The sequence below is a fragment of the Triturus cristatus genome, chromosome 2_2 (genome assembly GCF_964204655.1).
Source record: "Triturus cristatus chromosome 2_2, aTriCri1.1, whole genome shotgun sequence".
NCBI lineage: Eukaryota > Metazoa > Chordata > Amphibia > Caudata > Salamandridae > Triturus > Triturus cristatus.
Genome location: NC_140582.1, coordinates 155,632,358 through 155,651,711, shown reverse-complemented (window position 1 = coordinate 155,651,711; position 19,354 = coordinate 155,632,358). Strand labels below are relative to the sequence as shown.

Below are 19,354 nucleotides of genomic sequence, written 5' to 3'. Positions count from 1 at the left end.
TGCACAAGTACACCAACTTAGATCTTCCATTCCTCACACACCAAATCTCCTGATTCCATCTTGCACTATAAAATCTGGGCCCCATGGGAAGTCGCTAGAATCTACATCACGGAGCCAGGGTAACGGCACAAAACACAGGCCAGTCAATTTACCCCCAGAGGCACTCCCGTATACAGTCATCCTAACTGGTATCCCTGAATTAAAACCATCTATTAGTGAACCTGTGGAGGATTTAAAGAACAAGGTAACTCACTGGCTCTCCACACACAGACCTCTTCCCGCGGGCATCTATAGCGAGGTCCTTATGGTGAGGAGAGTCCCTTGTTTAGGAAATACTAGATAAACTATCAAGGGTGACTGTGTACTAATTAATTTCAGGGACCCTCGCACAGTCTCCCATATATGTAGCTGGCCTGACAAAGCCCCGGGGTCCTCTATTCAATCCCTTCCCCTCTCATTTTTTTACCCGTCCGTAACTACTGACCAGGATGAGGAAGGGTGAGAACTAGTAGGCAGGAGAAGGGGCAGAAGGGGCATAGGGGAAAGGAGGGAGTACCCCCCTATTGGTTTTCCTCGATTTGATTATCTTTCCACCCACAATAGGTTTAGTCTACTAGATATGGTAGATTGACCGAGAGGGTGGGGGGAGGTGGCGACCCAAACCAAAATAAGGCCAAGATATCAAATAACCAACCAATTCACCTTAGTGAGAAGGACAACCATGAGCATACTCAAGTTACTGAAGAAGGTTGCCTGGAGATTACTAGTCCCCTAGATAACACGGCTATGGAGCGTGTTGCTCAAGAAACTAACTCTGCTTCTAGTCCATTGCTCGGGGAGGTTTCGCACTCAATCCTCCCATCCGCGACAGGTAACTCTCTCCCTCTCAAGATCTTATCTTGGAATGTTGCGGGCTTAGTTAACAAGCTGAATACCCCAACCTGGAGCTCCTTCATTGAGGAAAAAGATATATGTCTACTCCAAGAGACTTGGGCTAGGGAAGGTATCACCTACACGGGTTTTGCAATATTTTCAACACACGCAACCTGGGGGGGAAGAGGGCGCCCCTCAGGCGGCCTTGCAACATGGGTGGCTACCGACTTGGGGTGCAGGGCTGCCATTCTTCCGTCGAATACGGAAGACATTCTACTTGTATTATTGGAATGGCCTAACTCCCAAAGCCTCCTGCTGATAAATGTTTACTCTAGGTCAGTGAACATTACACAGGAGTCGCCCACAATTGCGGAGCTTGTGCTTGCCCTCAATGAAATTCCTGCAGGTACCCCTTTTTTAATAGGTGGCGATTTTAATTGCCACTTTGAGCCCCTTCCAGATACTCTGGAAGGGCTGGCCTCAGAGGAGGACCTTTTGTGGTCCATACCCCCATCTCAGGCTCCGGCTCCAAGAACGTGGTCTCCTCTGGCCCTACAAATTACTTCCCTAACATTGAAGCATGGCCTTCGGGCCTGCAATGGAAGGTTTAATTCTGACATTCCTTCCAAATGCACTTTTAATAGAGTGGGCAGAGAATCACGACTTGACTACCTTCTGGTTCCCCTGACCTCATGGTCGCATATTAGAGACTTTTGGGTAACTGCTAGGGATGATAGCGATCATAATGCCCTGGAATTAGTTTATGCTCATCCTGGGCTTGAGGCCAGGGGGAAACAAAGGGTGTCCCCTGATGAGAGCCTGGTTGTTGAGAATAACAGGCGCAGAGTGAAGTGGGAGCTTATAGCTTCCCACTCCGAGAAGATACCTAAGCTACATGCGCAGGTAATCCCTATACTCGAAAAGGTCCAGGCACTTAAGCTGAAAGACAATACCCTGGATGTACACATGCAAATAGGCCAGATACACGACGACCTTGTTAAGTCACTTGCCGAATGCTTGACCAGCAAACCAAGCAGGCTTGCTGGTAAAACCGTCGGCCTCCTCTGGTATAACAGTGCCTGCCGCAAGGCAAAGACTGACCTTATGATTTCAATTAAAGAGGGAAAGGGAAATGTGGAAATCAGGGCAAGGAGATCGGCTTATAAATCTATGATTTCCAATGCCAAAAGCGAATGGGAGCATGAAAAATGGGCAAAACTTACCACCTTCCTGGCTAGGGGGGACTCGCGCAAATTTTGGCGCTGTGTCAACACAGGCTCGGAGGAGCTGGCCTCTGCCATACAACCTAATATTTCAGCTAGGGTATGGCAGGACCACTTCCAGTCCCTTTACAAACTACTGGAGGACGACAGGGTATGTGCTACCCAACTGTCCTGTCCCGTTGGGAATGGGGAGTTGTTTACAATAGAGGAGGTACGAGCGGCTGTTGCTGGGCTGGCATCTGGAAAGGCACCAGGCTTGGACGGTATGCCTGGTGACCTATTTAAGCAAGAACCGGATGTTTGGGTGCCCTACCTCATGACTCTCTTTAATGCCATCTTGGGAGGCATGGCTATACCGGGTACTTGGCTGGGCGCAGAGATTGTCCCAATTTTTAAAAAGGGTTCTCCTCTGCTCCCAGCCAACTACAGACCTATTAGCCTTATTGATGTCCCGCAGAAGATCTTTGGTAGACTTATGGTAAATCGCCTTCAGGATTGGATTGAGGAGAGTGCGATCCTGAGTCCATACCAAGCAGGGTTCCGCAGAGGTATTTCTACTATCGACCAGATCTTCCGCTTGATTCTCCTATATTGGAGGACTGTGTTGATTGAGGGCGGCAGCTTATACACGGTTTTCGTGGATTTGCGTGCCGCCTTCGACTTAGTCCCCAGGGATAAATTATGGGCAGGTCTATCAGACCTTGAGGCTCCCGCTGACATTTTAGCAATCCTGAAGAGATTGCATCAGGGAAATTTTGCCAGGGTAAGATGTGGAAGAGGAGGGACCCTCTCGGACGCCTTCCCCATTGACAGGGGGGTTAGGCAGGGCTGTGTACTTGCACCGACCCTTTTCTGCCTCTTTGTCAACGGGGTTATAAACCATCTTAATGAGGTGAGCAATACTGATGCTCCAAAGTTGGATGGCAGCAGGGTTCCCGCTATTATGTTCGCGGATGATACCCTGCTGCTCTCCAAATCCCCTATGGGCTTACAACAAATTCTGGATGGGTTTGCATGTTTTTGTGCGGATCGCGGATTGGAGATTAACCCCTTCAGTGCCCATGACGAGATAGTCTCGTCATGGAGCGCGGTTGCGCTGTGCCCATGACGAGACTATCTCGTCATGAACCCCGCCCGCTAATGAAACGCCCGGCACAGGGCGTGGAAAGGGCGGGGCACTGAAGAGGTTAATGCTGCAAAAACTAAGTACATGATCTTCAACCCGCCCCCCACAACACGCGCATGCCCCTCTATAGGGTCCTCCAGATTAGAGCGGGTCTATACGTTTGAGTATCTGGGGGTAGTAATTAATCAGTCTATGACGTGGGATTCGCACAAAACTAAGGCAAACATGAAACTGACTCAGATGGTGGGTGGTATCGCCAGGATGACCAAAGGATTGACATATAAGCCGTTCGCCCCCCGCCTACAAATTTACAAAATCCAGGCAAGAGGGGCAGTGACCTATGGAGCTGAAATATGGGGGCACATGTCTTGGCAGAAGCTGCAGGTAACGGAAAATAATTTTATTAGGCAAATGGCAGCTTTACCATCTAGTACCCCACTCTTGCCTCTCAGATTGGATCTGGGTCTGAGACCGATTTCAGAGGAGCTGGGTCTTAGACCCTTAACCTTCTGGCGTAAAATTTGGTCTTCGCCAGATCTTTGTAAATATAGAGCTGAGTTGAAAGAGATCCTGCGTCTTTCCAAAAATATACAAATCCCATGGCTAAGATACATCAAGCATACTTGAGAGTCATTGGGTAGACCAGAATTGTGGTACGACCCAGCGTCTGCTTGCCCCAGGGTCTCACGTAAAACTATCTCAATGGCTTATTATGAATACAATTTAAGTGTTGCTATTACGAGAAGGCGGGAGGGGTCCCAAATTGGTAACTTTTTGGGTTTCAAAGACTCATACCATCTAGAGCTCATCTTTGATGACATGGGCCCACCATTAACCAGGAAGCTATATATGCAATGGCGTTATAGCACTCTCCCCCTTAGGGCGCACACGGTCCTTTGGCCACACTCCCACCACACAGCTCATTGTCCCGCTTGCGCGTTGTCACGTGAGACGGATCTCCATGTTATATTTTTTTGCCCAAGATATCAAAGACCAAGGAATTATTGGCTTCGCCCTCTGCTTAGAAACCTGGGTTTTCGACAGCATGCTCCAGCTTTCAGAATATTGAACAGATCTTTCTGCCCCAATCGTTTTTGCTGTCGCCAAATTCTTAACATCAATGTGGATCATCCGAATGCACTGTCTTAAGTCCTTTCAACTGAACGAGTTATCGTGATGTTCTTAGTTTAATTGTGTTTTGTTTATAATCACCAGAATTATGTCTGTAATTTAACATTTACATTTTTTGTATTTATTGTATATTCTTTTATGGTCCTAGTGACCGAAATAAAGACAAATGATGATGATGATAAGCTTTGCATTGCCTCATCACTGTTATTAGATAACAGACACTTCCAGAGGCCCTTTTGCATTATAGCACTAATTCATATGTAACATTGGACTCATCAGAGGCTTTCTTCCATCAGTTGCAAATGTGAAGCCTGTACACACAGCTCTGCTGATGCACCTCAGTTGTGCTTTCCAATTCTTACACTATGGATACATTATTTTGTGATTTCTACATCACTGGTAAACACAAGTCTACAGCATGAAGGTGTACGGTAAGACATGGGACATCTTGGAATACATATAAACATGTTCGATGGTGATGGTCAGGGACTGAATTTCATGCTTGGTGATATATTTTATTTTTGGAGGGTGTTGCGTGCCTTATTGAGCTGCATTTTAACACTGTGCCTCAGATCACAGATGCTGATTTGTACCTTATAACTATGGTTTGCCTATTTTCTTTCAGTGTTTCCCCACTGCTTAATCCTGGTTAGGAATATTCCCAATAATCTAATATTTATCGTATTTCCTATATTCCTGTATATTTAGGTGTCATTAGAAATATATTTGGATATTAGTTTAAACTTAGGCATACTCAAATATTATATCGACATTAATATTAAACAAGTACAGTTTGGAGGTAGCCAACCCTAGGGAATATTATTGCAGCAGTATTGCTATAGCCAAGGTAAGATGTAAGATGGTGAGGGGTCTTTGACAGGAGTAAACATATGTTCTAATCCTGTTAGCAGCCATTACTAACAATGGTAAGGAACTCTCCTGCTGACTTTCCTTGCCACTCTGTGCTCTCTCTCCAAGAAGTACATCACGGAATACACAGCCAAATACAGGAACGATAACTCGCTTTGAAGGACAATTATGCTCCCCTTTCCCAGTAGTGAATGTCTATCAGTCAAACTGTCTTTGTTGTTCATCTTATCATATAGAATATGTGTAAACATGTTTAATGGAAACCCATGTTAAGCATCTTGCTTTTCACACTAAAGAATCTTCCTTCGTTAGTACTCAGGGGGCTCAAAATATAGCATAGTTAATGTGTCAGCTGTACAGGTGGACGAATCCGGAGACAATTTATGATTTTGGCCTGCAGCATCTGTTTTGAACCTTTGTTTTATCCTTTGCTGTGCAAAGTTGGGAACCTAGCAGGCAAGCTGTATGTTGCAAGCTGCATCCACCAGGAGAAAGACATATTGTCCTTCTTTTGTTCTCTTTTCCAGATCCATAGTAATTGATCCACACAGTTTTGTTTTTAGTGTTGTGTTAGGTCATTCAAGGACAGAGAAAGGACGACTAATCAAATGGGTATCCCAAACCCCAGTCACTTAGCATTTCCATGAAGTGCACAGTTTCTCAGATTCTTCTTTTACTAACAGTTTTTTTAGGCATCCTGGAAACTGCAAAAAACCTTACATTTTTATATGGATTGGTTAGTCTTTAGGTTTTTTTCACAGGCTACTCAAAAACTCAAACTAAGCTGACTTGCATGCCACATCATCAAGGGCCATATGTAGGAAGCCTAATACCGGTCGGTAACGGCCGATTTTCGGTAAATATACCGTTACCGACCGGTATTTAGGCTTTTGCTATGTAGGGGGATCATTTCAGGATTCGGTAATATCGGTAATTTTACCGATTCGGTAAATACCGAATCCTGAAATGAGATGTAGGGGGAGTGTGTCGTGGGTGTGGGGATTCGGTATTTACCACCAACTAAAAGTTGGTGGTAAATGACGAATAGGTGAAAAAAAGCATTTTTGTGCACGTTTAAGTGTGCAATGTGGCAGACATACATGCCCTTAGGGCATGTATGTGCGCCACATGTGCACACATGGATGAATCAGGGGTGCAACAGGGTGTCAATGTGACACCCTGCCACCCATGATGATGCCTCCCCCATTACCGATTCGGTATTTACCGATTCGGTAATGGCAACTGGCTTCCCATTCATTCCTATGGGCCTCCTGGCCCATAGGAATGAATGGGAAGCCAGTTGCCATTACCGAATCGGTAAATACCGATTCTAAAATACCGACACTTACCGATTCGGTATTTTTTTACCTACATTACATTTACCGATTTATAAATACCGAATCGGTAAAATTCGGTATTTAAGAATCGGTAAATGTAATTTACCTACATATGGCCCTTAATGTCATAAAAATATCTACAGTTGGTCAGTCAATTGTCCTAATTTCCAAGTTGGCAAACTATCATAATCCTGCTGAGGCCTCTGACGGAGTACTATGTCCACCAAACGTTTTGTCTATCAGCTTTTCGTTGCTGGTGCACCTATTGGCTCTGTTGATGCAAAGCTTACTCTGATGGTCTGATGGACTGCTGGTCATCATTAAGGGTACTGCACCACTTTCCCTGTTTAGGACAGAGGGTCTGATGTCCTTGTTTATGTCCATCACTGACAAGGAAAACCTGGTGGTGGTGAACGGAAAAATTAAAATAATAACACTCACATCCAGGGAAAAAAGTGCCTGGGTGTGGGGGTCATTAATTATCTCCTTTAACACTTCCAATGTTGCCATTCCATGCATAATTGTTGGCAGAATCCACTTAGGTACTAACCACAAGGTCAGCGTTCTAGGGAGTAGCTGAATCAGTGCTCCTTGTTCACACTGCCTGTCTGTTTTCCATGGTGGATTAACGGATTTGCATGTAGACATCCCTGAACCTGTGCAGTTTTGTGTATACAAGCAATTGTTGCTGTCTAAGACAAGTCACTGGCTGGATAAACCATCTATTGAGCACTATGTTGTGTGTTACTGAGTTCTGAGCCCTACTTCAACCCCTGGTAATCCCTTGGATTGCCTGATCTGCTACACTGGAAGTCAAGTTTAAAGGGGTGTAGTTGCTGCTCAATTTAAGAACAAATAGTTGTACGGCTACAAGACACCAGAAGTAAATGGACTCTCTCACGATGAAGGCCCAATAAAGCCTGTGTGCCCCAGGGCCTCCTAACCAGGCCAGACAATACTTATTTGGAGTACAGGATAGCCTCATATAGGCATTTTCAAAAAATGTCTACAATTAACCATTCCTTCAGATTCCAATGTATCTTCATCAACCTTAACATCAGGAATAATATGGATGCATATGTAGTATTTTACAACTTCACAAAGGGCGTTCATATGTCAATGGAATTGCTAATTCTTTTAAATTATCCCTGTTCAGTAATGCCCGTCATTTATTTTTGATGACTAGTAAAGAAGCAATGCCTTGTGACACCACTGCCATTCATTTATTAATATTTAATAATAATATACTTCTTCCTGACATTATATAAGATATGTTGACATTAGGTTCTTGGTAAGTCGGATCTTCCTGTACACCCACTCTCAATCCTCATACCATGATCCAGGAGAGTACTGGGAATGCCAATCATTTTTTACTATTGTACATTGAAACGATTTTCCTGAAACTTGAGCAATACACAGAAGGGTTAGAATGTTGGATTCAGTAGCAAATGACTGTTTTGCATGTGTAGAAATGTTTTGTGTAATTCTGCTGCTCGTGTTGTACCTGATCTGTGTGTGTGAGTATACATATGCTCATTCCATCAGTCTTGCAACTAATAATTGTGTTAGGAACATTTTCTATGCTTATGCCCTTGCTGTGTCTCTGTTATATGCTTTCAAGACACAAAGGCTAGAATTATCAGCACGCTAGAGGGCTGTGCACAGTACATGAGGAAACACACAGCATAATGGGAAGCACAGTAGGGGAAAACGGTATTGAGGAAGGAGGAGGTGATGGCGCAAAAGGGCGAAGAGGATGCTCGTTGAAGCACCCTGGGTGCAAGAACTGCCGAAGAGAGTAGGAATGCAAAATGTAAGTGAATGGAATTGTACGGTGTTACTGTGAATTCAGAGCATAAAGGTGGCACATTGTACAGTTGGTATCACAATCTGAAGCCACAAGTGTAGGGTTGAAGGAATCCAGCTAGAGCAGCAAGTAGAGGGCATATCATTAAACAAGTCTACTGTTGCTGCAAAGCCACATTTGATCCAATTTGGCCAGCTGTAAGGGCCACATTCGTAACTAAGAAGAGATCTAACCTGAGCAACAGCAGGGCAAATTTCCCTCAAGCGCATAGAATAATTACAGAAAAGGCAGCAGCAGTAGTGGTGCCTTCTCAGCAGGTGGTTACACTTTACACTCACGAACTACACAACCAACAGCACTAGGAGGTGCTCCAAGGTAGACAGATTGTAGGAACAGGAGAGGGACGCTTCAGGTGGTGGATGGAGTTGCAATCCTGATAGCTGCGCTTACTAAAGGTGCGTTGTAGGGCCAGCTCGGAGCGGGGCCTATTCCTGGGCTGACAGTCATGGAGCTCATTCCAGCAAGAGGGAGGAGCAGGATTTCACATGCAAAGGAGGGAGCAACAGACATGGAGAGTGGTGAGGATCTTGGTGCAGTGTGGAATCCAATGAGACTGAACCTGCCTTCAGGAAGGTATTGACTTGCAACAAGCCTGCTCCTGCCTACCACTGGGGTCTCCAGCTGCCTCAGACCCTGCATTCACTCACTGAGATGAACTGCGGTGGACTGCCCGGATCGCATGCACCGGTAGGTGAAGCCCACAACTCGACCGGCAGTCACCTCTGAAGAATCGGTCTGTTTGAGCTTAGAGATGGCAACATATGCATTAATGTAAACAACGCTCCTTGAAGGATGAGAATCTCCCACAAGGGTCCGAAACCAGTTACAAATCTGGGAGTATGGCCAGTAAAGAGAGTTATTTTTATTTTCAACTTGAGGTCTGAAAACATCTTGATTGCAGGAGGAGTTGAGAAAGTCAACAATTTCCAACAGTGTTAGCAGTTGGTGTGGTCTAATGGGTAAGGTGAGCAGGCATGGAAGAAATGTGCATTGGCCTGGATGCTCTTGAACAAGCAGTCAGAAGTAGAGCAAGGGTGGGGGAAATGTTTTAGCACGGGGGGCTTAATTGAAGTTTCCTATGAGTTTCTCTGTAGGTCCGTCTTCCTGCCACTAACTTGGGAATTTCAGCACAATCAGAAAACTCTTCTGCCTCTCTCAGGATCTGATCAGCGGCAAGAATCCATTTTATAACACTGATACAAGTGTCTTCATTCAGGCTGCACAAATTCCACAGGAAATTACCTGTCACTGTTTGGTTTCTTAAGTGAAAAAGAGGTATGCTTACAGCAGTATATATTCTGTGTCAAAGGGGAAATTGAAATATTCGTCAAAATGCCTTCCTAAATCTGCTCTGCGTGTGGCTCCAGCTAATGAAGTAATCCATGATAACAAGGTGCAAGCAAAAGGTAAGGGCCTGTGTGAAGGTTAGAAAAGGTGGAATGCTGGAGCACTTTCAGCAGCCAGCAAGATGTGTTCTATGAGCGTTTATATTAAATTTGAAGCACCGAGGGATATTAAATTCTATGCCTCCACTCATCTGCCTGGGTCTTTTATATAATTCCATAAACCAATCTTACTGGCACCGAGACCTATTCATTTTTAAAATATTGAAATCATAACTTTTGTGTAGAATAACAGCTGTCTTCATCTCCCTTCAAGGGAATACCGAATTTTTTAAGTGGGAGGTGACGCTATCAGCATTGGTGGACATTTTCGGACACATAAAACCCCTTAAATAACTAATTGTTCTTAAGGGTTGGACAAAAAAATTTACCCCGATGATTCATTTATAGTCATCTAGGAATGCGTAGCATTATGAACGGCACATGCTGGCCATAAATAAACTGGCAAGGTTTGCTACAAAGTAGCATATTATATTCTAAAAATCCGTTGAAAGTTCACTTTATCAGCTGCACAAATGTGTATTTGTCCTTTTTATATTAAGTTCTTTCTTTTCCTCACCCCATCTCTCTCTCTCTCTCTCTCTCTCTCTCTCTCTCTCTCTCTCGCTGACTCTTCCTTGTTCTCTATCTTTCTTTTTGTCTTTCTCTGTCAATCATTGCATATATTCTCTGACAAAACATGCTTTAAAGAATGTATGATAAATCGAAGAATTCAAAAGATTAAAAAAATGCCCAGAAACAATTAAGGTCGCATCCTCCACACATATATTTATTTGCACTGTCGTTAAATCTGTGTGTTATGGTTCCGCTGTTGAATATTACTTTTAGTGGCACTGTCCCTAGCTCGTGGAGGTCAGCAACACTTGTGCCACCAGAGGAGGATGGCGGTGCACACACCCCACCAATTATAAACCACTATAATTGTTGAACGGAGCAGGTAAGGTTTATAGTGAACATTATTATTACATCAAGTGTTGGGCTTACTCTGAAGCCATTTTGTCCAACATTTGAGGGAAAATTCAATAAATAATTCATTTTCCCTCGTGGTCGTCTGTCGAAATCCCCCTCACCCGGCCCCACCGCTCTTACCTGCACGGGCTGTGGATCGGCATTGGCTCTATCAACAAGTCTAAGAGAGTCTATTTGATTAGCATGTCCATCTCAGGAGAGACTATTTACATGAATGTCAATCTTCAGCTTGGTAAACAAGGATAAAGAGTGGCTTGATTTGAACCAATAGTGGTGGACGAATCACTGATTGTGGCTTTGTAGGGGTTACGCTAGAAAATGAGAATGAAGGTGCAATTTGGACAACATGGTAGTATAACACAGCTTTCTCTGTTTCAGCTGAGGTGTGCCAGGGATGAATCATCGCTTTGAGTGATGTGGAGTGTAAGCCTTGGCATTCCTAAATTATGCAATGAAAACAATGTACACTATTGTCTACAGATGATACTGTCCAACTTTCACTGATAGAATTTTCTATGCACCACCTAGTAAATGGGTCCAACGACAATTGAAGCAGTTACTTAAAAACATTAACAAATGAAATCCATTGTTCTGAAGAGTAGGTCTCCACTTATTAGAACATTTACTATCAACAGCAAAATTTACTTTAGCTGGGCACCTATTTTGATACTTAAATTGCCTGATCACAGCAGAGCGATAAAGTTTGTACTTTACTGGGTTACTGGGGTCCAGTACACAGGAAAGGAAATTCTTGTCTTTCTAGGTGCCTTAAATACAAGGATACAGGCACAACTGACTCTAGTTTGGTAGTGTATTGTCAAGTGGGGATACCATGGAGACAAGGGCTACCCTCAAATGCACTGTCATCACTGTGTCAATTGTTTTCCTGCAGAGAGCAGAGGTATCCCTCACCTTTGTTAAAACGATCTGTTGCTCAGTTGAGTGACCACTCACTCATTGCAGAGAACAGCTATCCCCTACATTTCACAGCCGATGGTCCTACCCCACACTTGTCACAGTCAGCAGGGCTATTCTTAAATTCCTGCATACAGCACAGTGAAGCCTTATGCAGATTTCTCCCAGGAGAGAAGCATGCCTTTCAGTCTATGTATAGAGAGCCTCAAGGAGAAGGAAGGTCTCAGGCATATGAACAAGGAAAAGTGGTGGGACACAGAAAACTTTGGGGTAGGGTGACACGATTACTGAGGACAGAGCAACAGATAAACGGTGAAATACCTATTAAAGCAAAACCAGCATACTAAATACAATATCAACTGAAAAAGCACAGACAACAAAAATGGCAGGACTGTTTGAGCTCAGCTACTGGGTTACCTTCCAGGTTGGTCAAGCTTCATCTCCATTGCTGCAGGTACAGTCTCGGACAGTCGGAATGAGGGTAGATTCGGAAATACCATAAGAAGTCAATCAAGGAGAATTGAAAAAGCAAATTGGTCTTAAATGTATGTGGGGTTGCAGTGGAATCACTGTAAAACACTGCACAGACATAATTCAAATCCTCACCGCTGAACACCAGTGTAATTCTGCTAGGTGTTTGTGCAAATCCTTACCAATGTTTGAATTTGAATGAAAAACTACTGGTGAGTGAAAATGAGTGAAATGCAGGGTGAAAGCAGGCATATATTACTATGTCGAGAGAGGATGTAGCCTTACAGCTAGAGCGTTGGATCTCGAAGCTGAGGAACTGGGTTCGAGTCTCAGCAACGACGCTCAACATCCTGTGATTCTGGGCAAATCACTTAGGGCCATATGTAGGTTAATTATATTTACCGATTCTTAAATACCAAATTTTACCGATTCGGTATTGATGAATCGGTAAATGTAATGTAGGTAACCAATCGGTAATTATTACCGATTCTGTAAATATCGGTATTTATGAATCGGTATTTACCGAATCGGTAATAATGCATCCCTTCCCATTCATTCCTATGGGCCTGGAGGCCCATAGGAATGAATGGGAAGCCAGTTACCATTACCAATTCGGTAAATACCAAATCGGTAATAGGGGAGGCATTATCATGGTGGCAGGGTGTCACATTGACACCCTGTTGCACCCCTGATTCGTGCATGTGTGCACATGTGGCGCACATACATGCCCTAAGGGCATGTATGTCTGCCACATTGCACTTTTCAAATAGCACAAAAATGCTTTTTGAAATGTATTCGTCATTTACCATCAACTAGTAGTTGGTGGTAAATAACGAATCCAGACACCAATGATGCACTCACTTGAGTGCCCCCTACATAGCATTTCTGGATTCGGTATTTACCGAATCGGTATTTTACCGATTTCTTAATTTCCGAATCGGTAAATACCGAATCCAGAAAATCAGCCACCTACATTGCAAATGCCTAAATACCGGTCGGTAACGGGATATTTACCGTATTTCGTCCGTTACCGACCGGTATTTGGCTTCCTACATGAGGCCCTTAATCTCCCCGTGCCTAACAAAAATGAATGTGTCCTTCTGTAGTGAAACTCGTGCTCATGTAAAGCGCTTTGATACCTGATATCTTCGGGTCTAGTTTGCGCTATATAAAACTCTAAAAATAAAATTAAACAAGCATGTGCAATGCAATCGGTCTTGCCTGTGGGACCTTATATGTATTTAGCTATGCAGCACATTAGCCTGGGTGATGAAACATCTACTGTTCTTTAACATGGAGGGAAAGTAAGCACCAAACTGTGTGACGTTCCAGGTATGGGAGCACATGGGGAGAATTATTGCCTTTCAGCAGGAAATGGTATAGTCCAAAGCTCTGTTTTTATATAAAATCAGGGCCTTTGGTAGTAATATCACTGAAAATACAAGATTTGAAAAAAATATTATTGTCTACGGGTGCTTGTGGAAGACCATTTCTATGGACGGGAATCTAGAGAATGCTAAATTGATTATGGTATTTTACTAGCCTCTGCTGGTCGTTTTCTATCAAGACAGTTAAATAGAGGCAGTTGAACAGAATAAGAGTCCCTAAGTAGAAGCAGCCAAGTCCTAGGGCTGATCTCCAGAGCCCAATAAGTACATAGACATATAAGTATATACTAAAGTATATACGAGAGGTCTTGAATGCTCGACCTAAAAATGGCAGACCTGTTACAACTACAGAGAGAGCTTTGGCACTGTGTTACCATTAGAACCTAGGTCTGGATCAATGCAGTACAATGTGAAGCAGAAGAGCCATAAACACTGCACTATGAAAACGTGTCCTGGAAACACTCGCATTGCTTAGAAGGGCACATGATCCATTGGCCTATATGGCATTAGTGCCATAGCTCACACTGGTTATTTGGAAAGCCATCAAGGCCTGAATCCCACTTGCAAAGCAGCTCAATGTGATAACCCTTTAACATAATTCTTGCACAGGATTGTTTGGAGGGTCACAAAATACCTCAACGTAAAACACCACCGTAGGGAAACGCCTAATTTTTCAAACCGCATCATAAACTCTTCCTCAAACCAAGATAAGTTTAATAAAACCTTCCCATACCCTCATCAACCAAAATCATAATCACAGACACACTTTAGAATTTAATTCACGAGAGCTGCTCTATAAAAAACATTAACATAATAACATAACACTATCACACGAGTTTATAAACTTTAGAAACGTTACATTTCAGCCACAAAATTCAGTAAATGAATTAACAGAGCATGTGCAAACACATCATGAAACAGTTCAAAACAGATGTGCCATGGTCATCGGCCTTCTTTTAGGAAAGGGGAAAAGATTAAACCAAATTACAATGCTGTTTTTCTGCCAAGACAGTGATGCAGGCATTAATATGAAGAATTGTGATTGCAAGAATAGATGTTACAGGGTCTAAACACAGATCATGATTACCCCCTAAACTGTTTAATTTGATATGTGGACACAAAAACTCTGTTAGCTGTCAGTAACCAAGGACTAAGAACTAAGGGGTCGATTAGGTTGGCGGGCGGATCGCCACTGCCCGTATAGCGGTGGTGATCCGCCCGTCAATACCCACCGCCCGCCTACCATTTCCCCCCCCCACCACATTACAATGACGGGGGACCCCGGCGGACGGAAAGACCGTCCACCGTTTTCCGCCAGTCAGACAGGCGACCGGGTGGAAAAGGGCTTCTATATGGTGGCGGTGTCTGCAAGACACCACCATCCATATCAGGATGGGCGGCGGTGCAGGACTTTCCATGGCAGAGACCCCACCATGGAAAGCCAGGCGCAGTTTGCTTTCGGGGGCCCATTGCGGGTCCCCAGGGGTTGGGGGTGCGTCTTGGTGGGTACCCATGGTACTCCCCTCCATTTGCATGCAAAATGTGGCAGGCACCGCACGGTGCCTGCCACGTTGTGCATGCAAATGCACGACATGCATATATTGCATTGTGGTGGGTGCTGCTTACAGCACCGCCTGCCACAATGCAATATATGCGGGATGCCACCTCCACCATGGCAGTGGCATCCTGATTTCCATGGTGGGACCGCCGCACCTATGGCGGTCGGTCTCGCTTCCCGGTACGGTGTCCGCCCACCATTGTAATAGGCCCCTAAGTGTCAAGCTCTACTGTTCTGCGTATTCCATATATTTTAATAAACCCAGACCTGTTATTCAAAACCCGTATCAGAATTAAGAGCCAGATGTAGCAAGCATTGACAATGGCTTTAAAGGAATGTTGTGTGATAATGTGAAGCATTTCGAGCATTTAGCATGGAAATGGATATGTATGGAAGCAGAGAACAGTAGAATAATATTTGTGTGGTTTAAAAGGTCAGGAGACGGTTCCACTGACAAGCCAGAGCTAAACATTCATGTAGGTTAATGACTGCTCCCCACCAATCTGTTCTCCTGCCAGAGAAAAACAACATAAATTAGCCAGTTACCTAAATCATTTTAGTAGCATTACATTGTTATGTGTGGCCCTGAAAGTTCAAGATCCGGCAGCTGGATAAATAAACACATGATCACAGCTGTATGGGGAGCAAGCATAGTTTTTGTGGGAGCACTCAACTTCTGCCCAATCCGAATATGAACTTCTGACTCACAACATGTGGGAGGAGCCAAAGCTATTTCTAGTGATGCTCACATAATTGTCTGACGACAGCTGCGCTGGCAAGCCAGATCATATAGAGCACATTTACATTCACAAACACTCTGATCAGGAGAGCAACCGCCAAAATGCTTTTTCTAATATATAAATCCCATTTTAGGAGTCAGTAAACTTTTATAGACTCCTAAATTGGAATTATCACCCATACTGAATAATCGGTATATTATGAATCAATGTTTTGCAACCTTGATACGGTCACAAAACATTGAAAAATTGCAGACTCCTAAGTTGGAGTGCTTACCCATTCATGAAACAAAAGTGGTCCTAATGGAACACTTTCCTTCTGGGAGTAGTTTAAAAATGTTTGTGCGGATAGGCAGAAGAATGGGCTGCATTAAAAAAACAAGTTTACTTAATTTAAAAGTGATCACAGACATGGTGGTCTGCTGAGCCTTGCAGGCCACCATCACTGTGATGGTCACCAATCAGTGTGACAATTTTAAGAACCGGCTTGTTAGTATATAGGTTGGTTCGTAAAATTCTATACTGGTTGCACAAATACTGGCGGCCGATTGAGACCAGTGATTTGCGAAGAATATTTAGTACATCTGGCCCTTAATTTCCTAAGGGATTCACTGTTTCTCTTGTGCATGTGTTTGTGTATTCAATAGAGTGTGGATTCCTAGGTATTTAGTTTGACAGAAGCGCACTTCACCAACTTGAAAACAACTTGAGGCCTATTTGAACAGCTGCTTGGAAAATGTAAATGTGAAAATAATTACCTCTTGCAGAATCCTCTTCATTTTGAGGAGTAATGTCTTCACAGATGTGCAGTCCTGCATCATCAGCCGGAAAGGTAAAGATTCAAGGCCCACACTGTCTTCAAGGCTTGGAAAGGGCCATTCCACAGATGGGCTGCCGGTTGAAACTTGACTGACTCGAGCACACCTGGAATCTCCTTGTTCTATATCCTTTGATAAGTTCAAAGAGAAGTTTCTATAAAAAAAAAAAATAGAATAAATACATGCAGTTGTAAAAATCTGAGAATGGTGATTCTGTGTTGAACATTTTTCTTAAAACACTTTTGAACACAAAAAATGCTCATTAGAAGACTGCAGAATAGTATGGAGAGAACTATACATGCATACGGAAGGACAAAGAATAAGAAAAAGTAATACAATACCATTGGCTAAACTGGAATAATATCATAGGCTTGGATAAAATGTAAGGAGTTATTCTGCTGAGCTAAAACCAGGGCTGATTAATTAGTCTATCTTTACATCAGCGAAATAACCAATAGAATTTAGATAAAAGGTATCCTGGAACTCAGACAAGGCATCTTCGGAATTATAGTATTCATATGTTGGTCCCCAGTGAAAGCTCAGTGTGTACTGGTACTTGAACTCTTTCACACCTCAACAGTTTCTGTATTCAAGCATTGGTCCTCTGTGAAACTCAAATGGTACTTGCTGTCTTTTACCACATAATCATTCATATGTTTTCTCAATTTTTAGTCATACTTAATTGAATACAAGCAATATCTATCTCGATTTTTACAGCTTTTCTTGATCTCCAGAGGAGCTCAAATGTGTATTAGTTTTCACTGTATTCAACCATTAGAGTTTATTGGAATAAATCATGAGCCATATTAAAATGGAAGCATTTGGCGTTGGGCAGTCTGTTTATGAGTCAGGTGGAAGCCTCCACTTCATGGTGGATACTGTACAGATGATAGCCGCGATTAATGTAGAGGTGGCCCATGGAGAGCCACTTCCTTTTGTATTTAAATTTGGAGATATCTAGGCCTGGGAGAAATGTTATTGTCACTAATGAACATCTGAAATTTGTGAAATTTGTGTTATGCAAAATGTGTGAAATGTCCTGGATTTTTCATTTTCAGCCTAAGCGAGTGTCCAACCAGCATCTTGCGTTATTTTTTCCTTTTACATGCAATTTTCACCAGAGAAACTGCCAATTCACATTTCTTGTAATTTTTCAGTATTTTCCTGAGTTTATGAGCAATTATGAAGTGATTTCATAGACAATAGACTGATGGGAGGGGGTGGGGCAAGAGGACAAGATTAGTTTTGCCTGCTATTCTGTCACATCACTCATTCACTGAGTGGAGGCCATACAACAGAGCATTATCTCATCCACACACATGCACACAATACTAGAAAGTGCATGTGCACTGGCCTCCTGATTCAGCTATAATGCAGACATAATACACAACACTAAAGTGAGTTGCCCTCATGTTCATCATTGATAACAGTAAGTGTACACCTCCTGAGGCTTCTGGGATCTGGCACTAAGAGACTCTAGGGCAGAACAGGCCAGCATTCATTCTTTGATTCACCAATGAAAATGCAGGACTTTAGCACATATCAATCATCTGCATAATCATGTCAGGTCAGGTTATGCAAATGTGTGCAGCACTACCAACTCACGTGTTTTGCAAACACACCCTTTCTGAATCGAGGACACTGAAAATTGATTTTGAAGGACCACCATGCACACCAATGGTTCTATGCTTTAATTGCCTGCACCAACAATGATAGCTCTGTCTCTTTGGTTTCAGTGGTTTTGCCCAGCACAGAGAGACTAGAAATTCATCATAGCTATGATGCATAAAAATCTTTCATACAGGGTCTACATCTGTGGCCATAACCGGGCTTAAAGCTAGACATGACAAGACAAATTACAATAATGATCCCTGGTGTTCCTAGAACTAAACATTTATAGCTAGAGAAAATCCAATACTTCTGATATATTGAACTTCAATGTTGCTATCCATAAAATTATCCTTTGTTTTGGTCTTTTCAAAATTAGAAGGCAGGACAGGAAGTTTGCGTGCTTAGGATCAAAGCAGACTGCCATACAAATTGTGATTAATCACACACAAAGTCAACAGTGTTTTCTATGAAGATACTAACCTACTGTTTTGGTTGCAGAACAAACACAAAACTACTTTACAGAACTGATGCGGGATGCAAAATTATTTAATAAAATCAAACATGAAGAACCCATACTTTTTCCCCATTTATTATTTTTTTGTATTTTCTGGACATCTTGTCTCAGCAGTGACGAGCCACCATTCAAAATGGTCAAAGTGTGAATGTGTCGATGAGGATAGCTGGGTAGCACTCCTACTTTCCTCTCTTTGTGGTACAACCGTTGCTCACTTGGGAATCCATGCTACTATTGTCTCTCTTAAGTTTCCACGAAAATCACTATCCCCAGAGAGTTCATGTCCACCCCACAGCCCTTTCTTATAGATAATCATCCTCCACTCTTTATATGGATAGCCTTATTCCAGACACTTTTCCAATAAAACGAATACCAATTTACGTCTCAGCAAATCATCAGATGCCCATACTTTCAGGCCTCTAAATGTCAATCCAGTAGCCCTTACTTCATAAGTTCTATCCTATTTGACAAACAAAAACTTGTTTTTATAAAGCACTTTCTAAGCACTCTATGTAATGTGTATTGTTGTAATCAACATGATGA

General features: G+C 43.0%; 1 protein-coding gene across 3 annotated transcripts in view; it reads right to left on the bottom strand.

Moving 5' to 3' along the window:
- The window catches only part of CCSER1 (coiled-coil serine rich protein 1), a 2,282,720-nt gene that overhangs the window by 1,017,691 nt on the left and 1,245,675 nt on the right, over positions 1-19,354 (bottom strand). For all 3 annotated transcript variants that reach the window (XM_085641140.1, XM_085641142.1, XM_085641141.1), the window contains exon 6: positions 16,627-16,840. In XM_085641140.1, the coding sequence (XP_085497266.1) occupies positions 16,627-16,840 (214 nt within the window). The remainder of the gene's footprint in view (positions 1-16,626; positions 16,841-19,354) is intronic.